General features: G+C 39.5%; 2 protein-coding genes across 4 annotated transcripts in view; one reads left to right on the plus strand and one right to left on the minus strand.

Annotated features, from left to right (window-relative positions):
• Positions 1-3,799, plus strand: part of JARID2 (jumonji and AT-rich interaction domain containing 2) — a 231,367-nt gene extending 227,568 nt beyond the window's left edge. For all 3 annotated transcript variants that reach the window (XM_065629999.1, XM_065630002.1, XM_065630000.1), the window contains 2 exons: positions 6-113; positions 2,251-3,799. In XM_065629999.1, coding sequence (XP_065486071.1) covers positions 6-113; positions 2,251-2,427 — 285 coding nt within the window. In that variant the 3' untranslated portion in view covers positions 2,428-3,799. The remainder of the gene's footprint in view (positions 1-5; positions 114-2,250) is intronic.
• Positions 3,800-4,875: 1,076 nt separating this feature from the next.
• Positions 4,876-16,638, minus strand: part of DTNBP1 (dystrobrevin binding protein 1) — a 73,418-nt gene continuing 61,655 nt past the window's right edge. The window contains exons 8-10 of the mRNA XM_065630004.1: positions 11,179-11,334; positions 9,159-9,302; positions 4,876-5,772 (exon numbers count right to left, since the gene is read on the minus strand). Of these exons, the coding sequence (XP_065486076.1) occupies positions 5,525-5,772; positions 9,159-9,302; positions 11,179-11,334 (548 nt within the window). The 3' untranslated portion in view covers positions 4,876-5,524. The remainder of the gene's footprint in view (positions 5,773-9,158; positions 9,303-11,178; positions 11,335-16,638) is intronic.

The following is a 16,638-nucleotide window of genomic DNA, read 5'->3' on the forward strand; positions in this document are numbered from 1 at the left end:
TATAGGTTGTACAGGAGAATGAAAATGTTGTCTTCTGCTTGGAGTGTGCCCTGCGGCATGTGGAAAAACAGAAGTCTTGTCGGGGACTGAAAATGATGTACCGTTACGATGAGGTCTGTACCACACAGCTTTGTGAGGCTGGTCAGCTTTGATACTGAAAAACTTGGGAGTAGACTTGACTCTGCTTTTTTATCCTACCAAGATCTCAGGAGACTGTGCTTGGGTGGTGGTTTCTTTTTTTCTTGGTGTGGGAAGAAAATGCTTTATTAAGATCTAAGTAAAAGAAATAGAGGGAAACATGATTACGAAGATGAAACCTGAAGCATAAACTGCATGAATGTGTGTTATGGAACAGAGAAACTATTTAGTGCTTTGGGATGCTGCAGAACACGAGGCTGTGCTTTGGTTCATTTATGGTAACTTCTGTACTTTGGGATAACTTCTCTCTCGATAAATGAAAGTTCATGCTTACTCCTGTCCTGCCTGAACCTTCTTTGAGGCAAATGTGTAGAGTCCTTGTAGATGAGAGGCCCAGTAATGGCTTCAAGCAAACGTGACAGTGAATGATATCGGAAGTCAAGTTGTTGCTGTAGGACTGTGCCTGGGCTCTGGGCTCAAGCCACACTGGGGTACAGTCATGTCACGCCTCCTCCCCTGCCCTGTGAGCCCCACTTCTCCATGCTGTGTGAGGGGGTGGCTGGGGAATAGAGGGCCCCCCCCAGCATTTTAGTGTTAACCCAGACAAAATCAGCTCTTAGAATTGGTGCTTGTACAAGTAGCTTTTTGAGATGGGTGTTTTTTTCAGCAGTTTCTTATGTATGCGCTTAGATGTACGGGGATTAAAAAAAAAAGGGTCAAAGTAAGTCGGAGGAGGATCACAGCCTTGCAGCTCTGTTCATTTTTAATTGTAGGTTCTCTTGTGGTATCAGGTGTTGTAGATATAAAACAAGTACAACCCATGAAGCCCAGACAACAGTGCCACTGCCTCTGTAATGTGATAAACATCAAAGAGTTTCAGGGAGTTACTCAGAAATTTTAATGTATTTCCCTTATTCTTGAGATTATTTAGTCCCTTTCATCCTGTGTTTTCACACATCTGTTGACGGTTGTGGTTTTCAAAGCCACTCTTTCCAGCAGCATCACATACAATAATTATTTTTGCTGGGGTTTATTATTGCAAAGTAAATGTTTTAGGCTGTGCTGGGCAAGGCAAGAAAACCTCACCTTCAGAACTGAATGATGATGATGATTTTTTCCAATTGTAAAAAAACCTGTGACGAAGTTTCTACATTTCTGAAACTGCATGCCTGGTTATTATTACAGAAAATTTTTTTGAGGGCTGTGAACAGGGAGAGAGAGAGAACTTGTGTGTCAAATGCCTTTTGTTAAATCTGTTTAACTGTTAGGGTAGACTTAAGAACCTGTTTCAACTTTGCACAAAAAATAACTTCCCAACCATCTCACTAGGATGAGAGAGCCAGTTCAGAAAACTCTTCTGCACAACCCGCGACTCCCCCAAACTTGATCAAATCCCCGAATTCAATGGAATTAGCGTGGCGTTGTAGCTGAGACACTTTGATGTGCAGTTCAAGGACGCCTGTCTTGTGCCCGCCATCATGCCAGGGACCTGCAGACCTTCTTCTGCATGGCAGCACGCCAACATGCACTACGCGTGGGCTCAGAGCATTAAAAGAGATCCTAAAGAGCATTAAACAGAAGTAGCATCCTGCGACCAATGATACCCATTGTCACAAAGAAAACGTGCAATCTTTTTTCTTACATTTCAAAGAAAAATTTAGCAAATAGTAGATGATAAGCAATGTTACTGTGGATGTAAATTTATGGCATTTGTAACTTTGTTCAGCGGTGGGTTTTAAGTTGTATCTGCAGGACACTTCTGACATTACTGAAGTGACCTTGCAGCCCAGCTTCTTTATTCTTGCTTGGTGGCCAGAGCTCAGAAGTTTCTAGTTCTGCTGATTACTGGCTTTAAGTTTGCAGGGGGGAAGTTTCAGCCAGGGCAGTATTTGGAATACTACACAGTACTTTTTACCAAATCCCTGGTTGTGAATAAGTAGTACATGAGCCAAGGTTCTGCATAGTTTGCAAATATATATTTCTGCCCCCCCCGCCACTCCAGTTAGGTACTTTCAGTTAGAAAGGCAGCACTACATCTCTGTCTATCAGAAGTGACTGAAGAAAGAACAGGTGCTAATTTCTGTTTTCTTTTTTCCCCCACTTCCTGAACAGGAACAAATAATCAGTCTAGTCAATCAAATCTGTGGAAAAGTATCTGGTAAAAATGGCAGCATTGAGAACTGTATCAGCAAGCCTACACCAAAAAGAGGACCTCGTAAGAGAGCGACAGTTGACGTGCCATCATCTAGGCTTTCATCCTCCAGTTCATCCAAAAGTGCTTCAAGTTAATCCTGAAGATGCCAACACTCATTTTGTCAATTTATATATATTTTTTGTAATTATTATACCATAGTTTGGAGTACTTGCTGTAGAATACAAGCTGTCTTTGCACTAGCTCTAAAGAAGATTTTCTTCTGTTTTTAGAGAACTAATTTTGTTTTAGCATTAAACTGTTGAATTTTTTTTGTACTTAGGATAGATAGATACAGCAGTCTGATTTTTTTTTAAACTGCCGTATGTTCACTGTTTTAAAACCGGCAAGGGGCTGATAAAATATTAATTTGTATTGTCCCTATGGCTGAAAAAAAATAAAAAGCCTTTTTGGTAACTATGAAAAAAGGCTTTTAACCCATTTTTTTAATAGGTTAAAGTTTGATGTGTTTTATAATTTGTTCTCCAGTCATGTGAGCAGATTTTTCTAGAGAGAAAAGGGATAGGAGACAAAAACTTGAAAGAAATTGCTTTACTTTGGCTGTCTTTTATTCTGTCACAGCAAGATGAGTTTTGTAATTTTTTAAATTGGAGAATACACACTTTCTTTGGGAGGTTATGGCAGCTGAAGATGGACTTTGTTTCTTAACTGTAGGCAAAAGGAGGAGATTTGGAGTATGTTCTCTTTTACCAGCACATCACTATGCATCTGTTTTGAGGGGGAAAAATAATTTAAAAAAAAAAAAAAAAAGAAAAAAAAAAGGAGGAAAAAAGACTGCCTGCCTTGAGGAGTCATGTGAGGGAAAACTGTGCCTGATTTCATTAGGAAATCCATTCTGTTATTTTTTGGTGCTGTTGGCTACTTTATCAAAAACCCTTCAATAGCATCCTTTAAAAAAATTTAAAAAAAAGAAAAAAAAAAGAAAAAAGTGATTGAAGCCATAAGTGCTTCTTTTGTCATAGACGTGCAATCTTTCTAACATTCCATTTCCATTCCACTGCTGTTTTTCACACCTTTACACAGTCAAGCATTAATTTTTGTTTTGAATTTGTTTCATTATGTGATCACATTTAGAGCCACTAGCAGGTCTGCATATTTCTTTTGAATGTGAAAATGCATTTGCTTTCATCTTGTCTATTTTTTCTCTTCATGTTGTAACAAAAAAAAAAAAATCATACCTTTTGTACATATGCCTGTAAATTTTTTTAAATACTTGAGCCTTTTCTTGGGGTGGGGGGAGGGACGGCGAAGAGACAAGATGAAGAAAAGCCTTACGTTTCACTTTCTTCATCGGTTGGATTGGATGCTTACAGGGTTTTTCTTGTAACATTTATAAGTGCTGCTTACATCACTGAACAACAACAAAAAATAATAATGGAGTAGCTGTTGCCCTTTTCTGGTTGTGTGTACAGTATGTGTGGAATAAAAAAGGGAAAATGTTTTCACAAACTGTTTTGTTTCGTAATTGAATTCAACAATACCGTAGCTACCCATATTGCACTGAGCTTGCCAGTGGTGACTGTCAGGAAAGTCCTATAATACAATTTGTTGGTTGTTGTTGCAGAAGACTGAACTGTTTTGGAATATTTAACAATAACATAAACAGAGTCAAGTGTTTTCAAATGTGGTTGTCTGGTTTTTATGGCCTTGCTGTGTACTTTTCCCTCTTGACAGTAAACTTCTGACTATGGCTTACAGTTTGACATTTAATTTATTAGCGCTGCTCTGCTCTCTTTCCTTGTAAGGAAAGACTTCATGTTGTTTATTGCCAGTTTTTTTTGTTTACTTTCCAGGTTTGTACTACAAGGTTTAATAAAAAAACCAAAACTTTTTTGGACATTTTGTCTGTCTTCTGGAAAGTGAGTAAAATGAGCTCCTTAAAGAACAGTTTCTTTCAACAAATGCCTTGTTAAATAGTCAATATCCGATTGCAGGGTAGGGGAGCTTCCAGCTTTGATTTTCTAGCGAGGGGTGAGGAAGCACTTAGGTAAAGAGGAGACAGGGTGAATCCTGAAGGAAAGGCAGCAGGAGGTGCCTCCTTCCCAACCCCTGGCTGTGTCAGGGCAGGACTTTGGAAGGGATCTACATCACAGCTCATCCTTTTACTCACGCTGTTTCTGATTACATTCCTTCCCTCCGTGCATGAAGAGCAGGAGCCAGGAGCCTTCTCAAAGGAGAGCAGATCCCTGCAAATAGAGTGTGAGACTTGACAAGAAACAGGTGTTAGACATGTTCAGACCTCAACCGTAGAGAGAAAAATGACTGCAGAAAAAAATGGCAGTAAGATGATGATGACTATAGATCCTAAGGTTTATAACATGTACACACTTCATTTATAATTCATTCAGGTTTATTTCCCTTAAATTGCTGGCTTGCATCAGTGTAGTCAAATAGATGTTACCACAGAAAAATAAATTACACTGGTGCTCAGCATAAATAACCTTTTTTTTTTCTGATTCCTGAGTTAGTCTCCTCTGTTCACTGTCACGGATAAAAATATTTGGGCAATCAAGTAAAAGACGTGGTTGGGATAGAAATACTTTATTTTATCTCAAAAGAGGAGTAAGTTTATACAATGCTAAGATACCTACTCCATGAGGAGTGTAACATTTCAATATGCATCTCTCCTCCTTTTCATTTTGTTTTTCCTTAACACCTATGATAACTAAGTTGGTCCTGAATAAGAGGTGTGAGAGAGTAGACACTGCTGCATGAGCAGACAAAGGCTGTGGGCAGACAGTAGGTAGTAAAGAAGTAGAAAGTAAGTTTTCATTTTGGTTTGGATCCTAAATCTCCAGTTGCAGCAGCTGAAAACATGCAAGGAACAATCTGGGTTCAGTATTACACACCAAGTATTTCCAATCAGCCATTTAAAGGTTAGTGGTCAAAGTAACTTCTATCTTTGCCCTTGAATTCTCTTATACATAGTATATACAACAGTTTTACTGCTCCCCTGAGCCCCAAGATTACTGTTTAAAGTGTGTGTGCTTTAGGCTTGCTTTTTTTTAAAAAAAACCGACCTCCACATGACTGGCAATTTTGTAAAAAGGCTGTATTACTAAGTAAAAAGGTCTGGCTGTTAACGCTTGGTTAGCGAATTGTTACACAGGCAAGCTCTTCATTCATGTGTTCATTCATTCAGGCGTCATTCTTAAAGGATATGACTTTCAAGATTCAAATAGTTTGAGAGTCACTTTCATCACTAACATCTGAAGCAGCCTTCCTTTCAGCTACAGCAGCAAGAGCAGTGTCCACTTGAACTTCCTCTTCATCGGACTGAACAACTGGAGACTCTCCTTCGCTTGCGTCTTGGCTGGCAGAGTCGGTACAGGTTGATGACAGAGAAGACAGTTTCTGTCGTAATTCGGACTGGCTCGGGACCTGGAGGCTTATCTCATTCATGTAGGTGCTGGAGTCGGGCCCTTAGAGTTGGGAAAAGAACAACAACAACAATCAAGCTGTGGCTCAGCAAGTGGTTTGAGAAGTTAGTATATTAACTGGACTCGATGTTGGTTCATGAGCTGCATTCAGGCTGGTTTGCTTCTTTTGCAAAATACCATAAAAACTCTCCCAAAACGCAAAGCTTCCTTTTGGCTTTTCTGACCTTGATCTCCAATATAAGCCATAGGCTGGCTTTAATCGGTTTCTGATGGGGTGTGTGTCCCTCATTCGTTGTAGTATTGCTAATGCTTGAGATCAAGTAAGGTAAGACTGCATGAGTACTAAGTCCCTGACTGTTGAGAGACATAGCTGATGTCCAGTTTGCCAAGACCACTTAATCCTCCTAACTTAACTCTGATAAAAGTCCATTCAGACTTCAGCATGTGCAGAGAATTAGCACCAACAGGAAAATCCTCCAGACAAACTCTGCCCAACAGAATAACATGAATAAACCTGGGTGAAATGGGAAAAAAAAAATAGTAACTGGGAGATAGGTAATAAAGTAATCTCTAGTTTTGACTAAAAAAATCTAGATGCAGAAGAAAAACAAATTCTTGTATGCAGCATGCAAGCATTCCTCTGGTAAAGCTGTATCATAGCTCAAGTGCACACAAATGGGATTTTAAGACTACAATTCCTCCATGTCCTATGTAAAAAGTCTTCTAAGCAAGTTCAGTGTAATGGTGTTTGCTTGCAGTTTGAGTGTTCAGATTTCAAAATTATCTTAGATCCTCTTCTCCAGACACTTTCTGGCAATAAATAAAAACAAAAAATCCAAACACCCTTTCTATGCGATCTGCCAAATAAAACCCTTTTTTCTTTCTCTGTTATACCTAGCAAGTGTTTCCTCATGGTTAGGGCACCCAAATTCAGCACCTTAGTGACAAAATACTCTTAAAAATCCTAAGGGATTTTGTAACGATTTTAATTTTTAAAAAATTTCAAGAGGGCTGGCTGGAAATGAGCTTGATCACTACACCTTAACTCTGCTAGGGCTGTTTGCAGAGCAGTTCACACAACTTTACCCTGGTCCTCATAGTCTCATCAAGTATCCGAATTAAATTGTAACAAATCAGTCATATAATAGCATCTGCAGGCAGCAGAAGCTGCTTGTACAAGGCACTTGCTCAGACACATTTCTTGCCCTGACTAACAGATACTCCAGTGACAAATGTGCCCTCCAGCAGGTACCTGGTACAACATTCACAACTCTGACAGCCGACCAACTTGCCTGGACTGAAAACATGCTGCCCCTCTGACCGTGTCAGGCCAGGATGTCCAGCAGGTCCACCGAGTTGCTTCTTCAAGTGGGACATGAATGGATACTGAACACAAGCCATACTAGGAAGATGTTTTTAAACACACCTGTCTTTATGTTGTGCACACCAGCATGCATTAGCTTAATTTACACAATGCACAGAGAGGAGTTTTCTGGAGTGGCAGAGGCAAGAAAATTTTTCAGTTCAAGTTATTGACTCTTATGAAATGTTTCAAAACCAATGCCCATAAGCTGGCAAAATTTACAGCAAAACAAATTTGAAAATATTTTAATGTCTTGAGCTGATTTTTATTTTTACCAGTTACTAAAATAACTTACCTGTATTCTGTGGTGTTCAGTAAAATTGTGAAACAAATCTTGCCCTGACCACCCCAGTTCTCCACTGATGGCAAAATGAGGAGTTACCTTTAAACCATCCCATTTTTTCTGAGATAGAAGACTCTTGTATATTGGGCTTGATACTAGGGTGCAAGGTCCTTAAAGCAAGCACAAAAATCCCTTCTAATTCAGAGGGAAATTAATCCTTTGGAACCAGAACAGTAAGACTGACAAGACTGTTGCCCTGTAGTAGTAACTGTAGAGGAGTAAGTTCTGCTGCAAGCCCATCCAACCTCTCCATTAAGGTTATAGTGCTGGAACGTTACAGCACCAGTACGTTATATGACAGTGTAGGGGCACATATATAATAACTACATATACGCTATCTATCCACATGCACTGTAATACTTACATTTCGGCACAAAATAAATGATATATTTTCTTCAAAGGCTTGTAAGTTTTACATCTATTTAGGAAAAAACAACCACACCTTGTAGTTTCTACACTTCCTTAGATAATCCAGTTACACTGTTCATGCTAAGACACAAAGCTGCTTGGTCCAACATCTGCCAAAGACCCAGCGAGGGAAAAACAGTCCTAGATTCTGTAATTAATCGTGTACTCAAACAACCACCAACTTTAATAATACAGGAATTGATGCCTATCCAAAACCAGTCATCTGAATTTAGTTTTTGCAAAAACAAAACCCCACAAAAACCTTTAGTAGTCAAGTGTGCCTTGACTACTTACCATCAGCTTTTCAATGTTCACAGCAGGTAATAACCACCTCTACAGAGGGAGGAAGAAAATTACCCCAGGATATTATAAACATTTTTCTTTACATATCCGAAAATATAGAATGGGATTTAAAGTATGCTGTTTCTTCACTGTAAGTACTTTTATAAAAATATTTCAACTCTTGTTTTCAAAATAAATCAAATGTACAGGTAAAGGAGCTTCATTATCTCCCCCAAGAAAACTCATTTGGCTCCTTTGGGATAAGGCATTTTAGTACTAAAGTTTTTAATTAAGAATGCATGCTTCCCTGCTGGATAAAGTATCCAGTATTACTAATTCCCTACTTTAAGTCGATCCCTCATCATGCTGCGACGTTCCAAAATGTAAATCTGGTTTTGTTCCTCAGAACACAAACAAAACTTTGGATTAAGATTAATTTAATCCAATTTAAAGAACATTACTAGTCGTAAGAAGGCTACATGAAAGAGCTGCAGTATCAGAATCACTATTCAGAAGCTTCCAGAACATTGTCATGTTCTATATACGAACTGCTGGGTTGAATTGTGTCTTCGAATACCTCTTGCTGAAGATCTTACACTATACAACTAGTCCAAGTTTACTTCAAAATATCAAAATGCTGGACAAACTCTAAGAAAGTAGTCTTAAAAATAAAAAACTAATTATTGCCAACTTTCTGTTGATGTTTGTTAAAATGTCCTCTATTCACTTCATATTGAAAAAAAAATGCACCTTAAAAGCAGTATGTAACACCTATCCATACCATGACAAATGTAACATGGAGCTGCAGTCACTAGATTAAAAAAAAGAGAAAGTCCAGAAATATCAAGTAGTTTTGCAGCAAGCACTCTTGTACTACAACTAAATGTTAATGTTTTGAAAACCACTAATGAAAAATATTCAATCTACATAAAGTGTAGCGTTTTATGAGATAACATCATCCATTACAAATCAGAGCAATTCTGGTGATTTATCACTTTGTCTCTAAGCACACTGTCATTACTAGCATCATACCCAGCATAGGAGAAAGCATAGTATTGTCTTCGCCTCCCGAGTTCAAAAAGACATCAAGCGCTTCTTGGTCAGACATGTCCATTAGGTCCATCTGCTCCAACATGTCCACATTCACCTCCATGGAAGACATGCTTCCAATTGGTTCTGTAGTAAAAACAGGGCAATGAGCAAACTGACAATCAGCTACAGGATGTTATTACCCTATAAAGGCTTCAATAGCTGCTGTAATTGTGTGCATTAGTAATAATTAAACTGGGTATGGAAGGAGCACACCCACGGGAGCTGCTCAGCAGCAATCTCAGCCCAAATCCAAGAGTGCTCTGGGCAATCTTTGTCCTGAAACCAACGTGCATTAGTATTCTTGTAAAATAAAACATTTTTAGCAACAATATTTAGAGCAATAGCATTGTCAGAAATATGCTAGGATGGGGCTCAGGGGCAAAGACTGAAACTTTCCATTTTGTAACACTCCTTTCCAATTCTCTCAACTAGAAGTCTTTTTTGAGAAGAACAAAGACATTTAAACACACAACCACGAAATGTCAATACACGAAGGGACATGAAAATTCAGAAATAAGGATTAATGTTAGAGAGCAGCCATTCTTCTTCCCTGATCAATCAGCCTAATAAATAGCAGTCAAATATAAAACCTAGGCTGATGCCCAATATCTTCTCTCAGCATGGAGATTTCACATTATTAATTACTCAAGCAAACTGCTTATTATTGTCAATATTATATCAACAATTCACAAGGGAATTAAACACTTGGATGAGCATCTTCTTCCCTGAACAATCAAGCATACAAACAGAACAAGTTCAGGGGTACTCAGATTTAAGTCCAGTTGCTGAATGTATAATATCAAATATTATAATAAACAGTTCAATGGTTTATCTAAATTTAATAATTACACTATTGGAAGCCTTCATATTTGAACTGAGACAAAATCCTATAATTTGATTTGTTTTGTTTTGTTTTGTTTCTCCTCCAAATATACTACAGCTGCAGGATCAAATCTTTCATAAAAACAGTTTCTTTGACATACATGGGTTTGCATTATACTGCAAAGCTGAGGTTCAGAAAGTCAGGCATGCTCACCTTCTAACAGGGTCACGTATCCAGTACTGACCAGCCAGTGACAATGCCCACTCATGGCCTAAGTGGTTTCTATACATATAGAAGTAAGAGACGCAAACTCAATTCCTTCCTAGAGCACAGGATTTTAAAACTGACATCTCCCACTTCCCAGAAGGCTGTCCTAGCAACCAATCTAGAGCATCCTTCAGAAAAACATTTATGGCACTTCATGCAGAAAAATGGAAACCCTGGACTGTATCCCCCTGCTCCGGTATCACAAATGACAGTAGAACTGGTCTTGGAAGAAGGACAGAACCTCTATTTTTTCCTGCCGCATGAGCGACGTAATCTCCTGCTTGTTTTCTTACTGGTCCTACAGTCCCTGCATTTTGGCCCAACAGATGGATACCTCCCACAGAAGTGTCTGTGTCTATGCATTCTCGTGCTTTAACTAGTCAGGAGATGCCAGACTTGAGTCATGTCATAAAAAAGAGAGAGCTTACTCTGATCTCCCATGTCCTAGTCACATACTTTGCATGTTGCACAGAAATGGAAACAGCTGCCACCTGGGAACTGTTTTGAAATACGACACTGAGCTTTCATCTGTACTTTTAGAATTTTTCTGAGGCACCTCGTGCCAGGTGACAATCCCAGGCTTTGGAACTCCAGTGGACAGAAGCAGCCACCTCCATCTATATCTTTATAGACAGGGATGCATTCTTCAGCTGCAGAGGGAAGTGCTCTTCCAGGTGTACTTCAGTGTTTTGCATTTCTAATGTTGTCCAGGTCCCCTGGAACCCAAAGTTCATTTAAAAAGCTTATCCAAAGTTTCAATTCCACAAAGCATCAGCTGTAAGCATTAAAACTGCTGTTGACTCTGACCCCTCAACAATGTTCTGCAAGTTGTGAGTTTGTAAATTACACAGAAGGTATTTTAAAACTTGCCTCGCCTCTCTGCTATCTGCAAGTATCCTGTAGAAAGGTATTGCTCCATGTCCTGCTGGAAGGCTTCTTCAAAGAACTTCTGACGTTCCTTTAGCTTCATCTGCTGGGTGTGCTCCATATCCAAAACCTTCTGTGCATGTTCGGCATCTAGCTCAGCTGAGCGTGAAACAAACGAACAAATAAAACATGGCATGTGTATCCCCCTGACTCTCAGAATTTAAAAGCTACTGAACCAGTTCAATACTGACAGACTGTTACTACAGACTGTTAACACAGGCTGTTATAAAAGGCTTCTGCGCTTTGCAATTATATTTTAAAACTGAGAATATTATATTAAGCAGCATAACCTTCACATCAAAGTGATGTCATAAGCACTCATCTCGAGGCAAGATACAGATTTCTTGAAGTGTAGAAATGCAACACCTGAAAGCATTGTCCATCAATAACCACAATTTCAGAATTCTGCCAAAAAAGCTATGAGGTAATGATGTTTCTGCTATCATATGTACCCAATACACATAAAAGTAATGCTTTTAATTTGAATACTGCAACACATTTCTAACACAACTGGAAATATATATACGTAGGCTTATACATATAAATGCACACACATACATGTGTGTGCGTGCACATGCGTGTGAAATTCTGGTTTTGTCGGCCCGCAGAGAGACTGGAAAAATCCTTTGAAGAATACCCTACACATAGCGCGGGTACGTATCCACAGGAGCTGTGCAGGCAGCCCGAACCGACGGGAGGTAGATAAACAGCACTGGTTTCAATGACAACACCACACAGTCATTAACGTTAATACACAGGGTCTTCTCTGCATACAGCAGCAAAGAATGTGCCAGAAGACGATGATGATACCAACACAAAAAAGAAAGCAGATCCAACTGCCATGAGCTACTAACATGACACCAAGCAGAAAGGGCCAGCTCATACAGCTTCTACTGACATACACTGACAACCAAATTTGCTTATACGTATCTATGCTGGGTCTCTAGAACTCCCTCTTCCCTCCTACAGCAAAAGAAATATTAGACTGAATAACATCAGAACTCCTTCCCTCTCATTTTGCTCTACAGGAGTCACTGCCTGCCCAGAGGATGTACAATGAAAAGAATTGTGCTCTTTAGTGAAGAGTAACATCTTCCAGAATAAGAAGATGTGGTAGCTATTGAAATACTAACTCTAGCCAGACCACTATTAGAATATGCTTTAGAAAAAAAATGCTTTTTAGGAGGAATGTATCAACTGAAACCCTTCCTCTCAGAGTTCTCTGTTCGTTTTTCTAAATTGGCCTCACGAGCTCTCCACTTACAATAAAAAAAAAGAATTTGCCAGCTGAGCTGTTGATGGAAAGGATAGGGGCGGCAAGAAGAGCTGCTGCTCTGGGCTGTGCTACCCATTAGGGGAAGCTCCAACAAATACTGCTGGGTTAAAAAATGTCCAAGCTTTCAACCTGCAGACAGACACAGCTAGAATATGGCATCCGTACGGATAAAAGCTGAAAGACCGTACGGTTTTCTAAGACAAGCTTCATGTCAGTCTTCCAGGGAAAACGTTACATTAATGATACTTTACAAAAAGGAAAATCATTAGAAGCATTTACCATTATGGAGATTATTATCCTAATGCAGAACATGTCTTATTAAACCACGCAAAACCATCAGAGAGCAGTAATTCACTTGGTTGCCTGCATCAAAGTCATGGATCATACATAGAAGCAACTGAGCCGTGATAGTTGCCAAAAGGAGTCACAAAACTGGACTGACGCACCAAATGCCCATTAAAACATCAGTAATTGGCTGAAATCTTTTTTCTTGAAGCAGATTTCAGAAGTAAACATCAGCGTACAATAAGGAAAGTATTTTCCTTTAAGTCAACACGCCTTTATTATCAGTTCCACTGTGGGGTAGGATGACTTTGTTCCTTGGAGCAAGTCCTTTACTACAGTCCTGAATGATGAGCAATTATTAATAATATTGTGTATGATGCAGAAATGCTATTCAATTGTAATAATAAAAGCCAGCAGCTCTCACTGACAACACAAATTTCCTGACTTTCTCAGAATATATTCTGACAGTTTTGCACTCTATATTGGCAGTTCAGGATATTTTTAACCCCAAAACAGAGATGGCATCTAAGTAACAACTGAGACTGATACAACTTTTTACTTAACACTGCACTCTGCTTTTTCCTTTTGCCTAAACATTCTGCTAACTTTTGAAATTGTCACTGGCCAAAGCTGAACAGTGCCTGCTGTGCTGACATGTTCTAAAGAAACTCCAAATACACCAGCTGAAGACTTGTCATAGGCTTGTTCTCCAAAGTCACTTATAGAGAGTAAACACCAGGAGCCTTGCTGTACGATTTCACGCTCTGTCAGGTATAATAAAAGTTGCTTGGCTAAGCAAAACCAAACCGCTACATTTGGGGTTTCTGTTTGTTGCCAGAAATGCTAAGGATGCCTAGATGAAGCTAACTGTCAAACATGAAACCACAGAAAACACGAGTATTGTTTCTTTTACAATGCTATTCAGAATTACGTTTTCCATCATCCAAGTGTAGTTTTACATGTTTATAAAACACTGAATAGAGCCAGCACCAATGGAGTTCTAAGACAAAAGTATCAGGCATATACCATCATAACTGTGCATGTCCACATATGAATTCTTCCCAGGATGCAAACTGAGACCTGACACTTACACTACTATTGCCTTTTTCCTTTCACTATAAAATTGTACCTTTGAATTAGTAACTACGCCAATTTCTCAACCGAACTGCTGTGCACAGGAGAAAGAAAAAAAAAAAGGCAGACAGACTACACAGAAAATGCTAATACACAATTAGACGCAGACTTACAGGAGTTGCCATGATAACCCAAACAAAAGGCAACTTCAATTCTCCACCGCAATGACTTCTATGAGAACAGAACTAAAAGTAGGCAAAATATTTCCCAAAAATGGGAAACTCAAGCACTGTCGTACAGCCTTCTGCACCATCCCCAGGAGCAGCCCCATGGCCAACCCACAGCACAACCTCCAGCCGGCCTCTGCCCAAGCCCAAGTGGCAGCGCTTGTCCACAAAACTTCCATTTGCTACAAAACCTCATTTTCTCCAACACTGCTGAAACAGACGCTCTCCCTGGCCTTGAACTCACTACACAGGCACTGAAGCACAGAAGTCAGCTCTGCCCTGGAACCAGTCACTCCAGTCTGAACTCCAGTCTGAACCATCCCCTGGGTACTTGTACCCCCACCGAGATGCTATGCTGCCCTCACCTCCTCCAGCCAGAGAAGGGTTTAGCAGGAGGTTTCAGGGGACGCCTCTCCTTCTGCAAACACCTCAGCGGGAGAAAAAGCTACAGGCATCATCTGCTTCTGCCCCTGTGGATCCTGCCTGTACCAGTTAATGCGACTGGGAAAGCTGTACCAGCTAATTCCAATCATTAAAAGGACTGCCCTGTGCTCTTAAAGGTCAATGAAAAACAAACAAAAAATAATCAGGGCCCAGAGTGCAGTCCTTAATGCATTGATATTCCCTATAGGTGTTCCATCCCTCAGCTGGTTTTTTTGTTTTTTTTTTTTTTTTTTTGCGGGGAGGGGGTGGGTAGAGAATTTTTAAAAATAATTTAAAAAAAAATCACCATATAGTGTGCAAATAGGCCAAAGACCTAGAAAGCAAGACAAGAGTAGCAGTACAATATCATTACTTAGTACAACGTCCATGTTTTCACATCTTAATTCTCATTTCTGGTATCTTTCTGTAGCCAGAATTTGTGCTACACAGACACTGTATTCCTATTACTAGATTAATTAATTAAAGCTATGACCACAAGACAGATTATTGCTTAATGCCTTTATAAAATATTTTTACTTACGAATGAACCCTATTTCTGGGAAAACCTCCCCCAATATCTTAAGTGTTTGAACTAGACACTAGAAGAATCCAGACTCCAAAGGAACAAATTACAATAGGTTATAACCATATACCTCAAGTATAAAGGACATTGTTTTCTGATATCATTCATATGCCTGACATTTCCTATAAATTAAAATTCTGTGCAGTCAAGTGTCTATCCTACCAACAACCTAAGGAACCATTTCATACTTCAATCTAAAACATTTTCCAGTTATGCACAACAGATTTGTATGGCTACAAAGAAATCAAATTAGAAGAATGACTAAAAAAAAAAAAACCAGCAACTGAAAACATTTGTTGTTTAGATTGCTAATACATCCCTTAGATCTAACATGAAAGTGAAAGATGTCAAATTGTCCAAATGGATGGTGTTTTGGTGCTTTCATATTGTTATACAATCCGTTGATTTTCCTTCAATTTGTTATGTTATAGTTGTCATGTGAACTGGAATCCATAAATTTATCTGTTCTGAATAGGGAAGGACACAGAGTAATATGAAAACCGGAGGTTAGACTAAACGCTCTTTTTTCCCCCTCTATAGTTCATCTGTTTCTTGTAGACTCATTCAACCAGACCATAAAACATAGGCAAGTATTCCTCTCAGGGATTTTTGCTTTCACTAAAGATATCAGATTCTCAAGCAGCCTTTCACTGAACTCAGTCCAGGTTTTTTGATGTTTCTCCTGCACTGGGGGTCCCAAAACTGTACGCAGTATCTAAACGTGGTCGAAGGACTGCAGAGTAGGGGAGGATAATCCCTTCCTTCCCTTGATCTCCTGGCCACATTTGCACCCCCAGGGCCTTTCTGCAGAGCTGCTCCTGGTCCATCAGTCCCAGCCGCTCCTGTTGCAGGGGCTCCTCCTGCCTGGTGCAGGGCTTCGCATTCTTACCTGTTTTGTAATTTTTCTGCCAGCCCACTTCTCCAGCCTCTCTAGATCCCTCTGGATGGCAGTCCTGCCCTCGTTGTATCGACAGATCCCCCCCAATTTGGTGTCATCTGCAAACTCTGAGAATGTCCTCTACCACCTCCCCCGGGAAAGACCAGCCCCCTGGCAGAGCGTGACCCATTAACCGCTACCCTCGAAGCCAACCAGTTATTTATCCGTCTTGTTGCCCATCCATCCAGACTGTAACAGCATAATCTGGCCACAAGAATATTGTGGGAGACAGTTAAAACCTATTAGTAAGCTGCCTATTCACTAAACAACTGAAAGTCTTCAAAAAACAGAATGATAAAAACAGACAACGGAAGAAAGCAACAGCCAAGTAACTTTTCAAGCACATTATAACTTAGTAACTTATACTTGCATCTGCCTCATTATACACCCTTTTAAGTAAAAATATCAAAGCAAGACAAGACACCAGGGAGCACTTCAAAGAATGCAGTTTTTCTCAAAAATGTTTAAATTATTCTTGACAGAATTTAGAATACACTTTGAGAATATGAAGGAGAAAGTTCAGAGCACTCTTGCACTATACTTTGCAGAGAAGTGGGGAAGCTTGGCAAAACTTGAAGAAAAGTTATATGTGAATTAG

This window comes from Caloenas nicobarica, chromosome 2 (assembly GCF_036013445.1).
Source record: "Caloenas nicobarica isolate bCalNic1 chromosome 2, bCalNic1.hap1, whole genome shotgun sequence".
NCBI classification, from domain to species: Eukaryota; Metazoa; Chordata; class Aves; order Columbiformes; family Columbidae; genus Caloenas; species Caloenas nicobarica.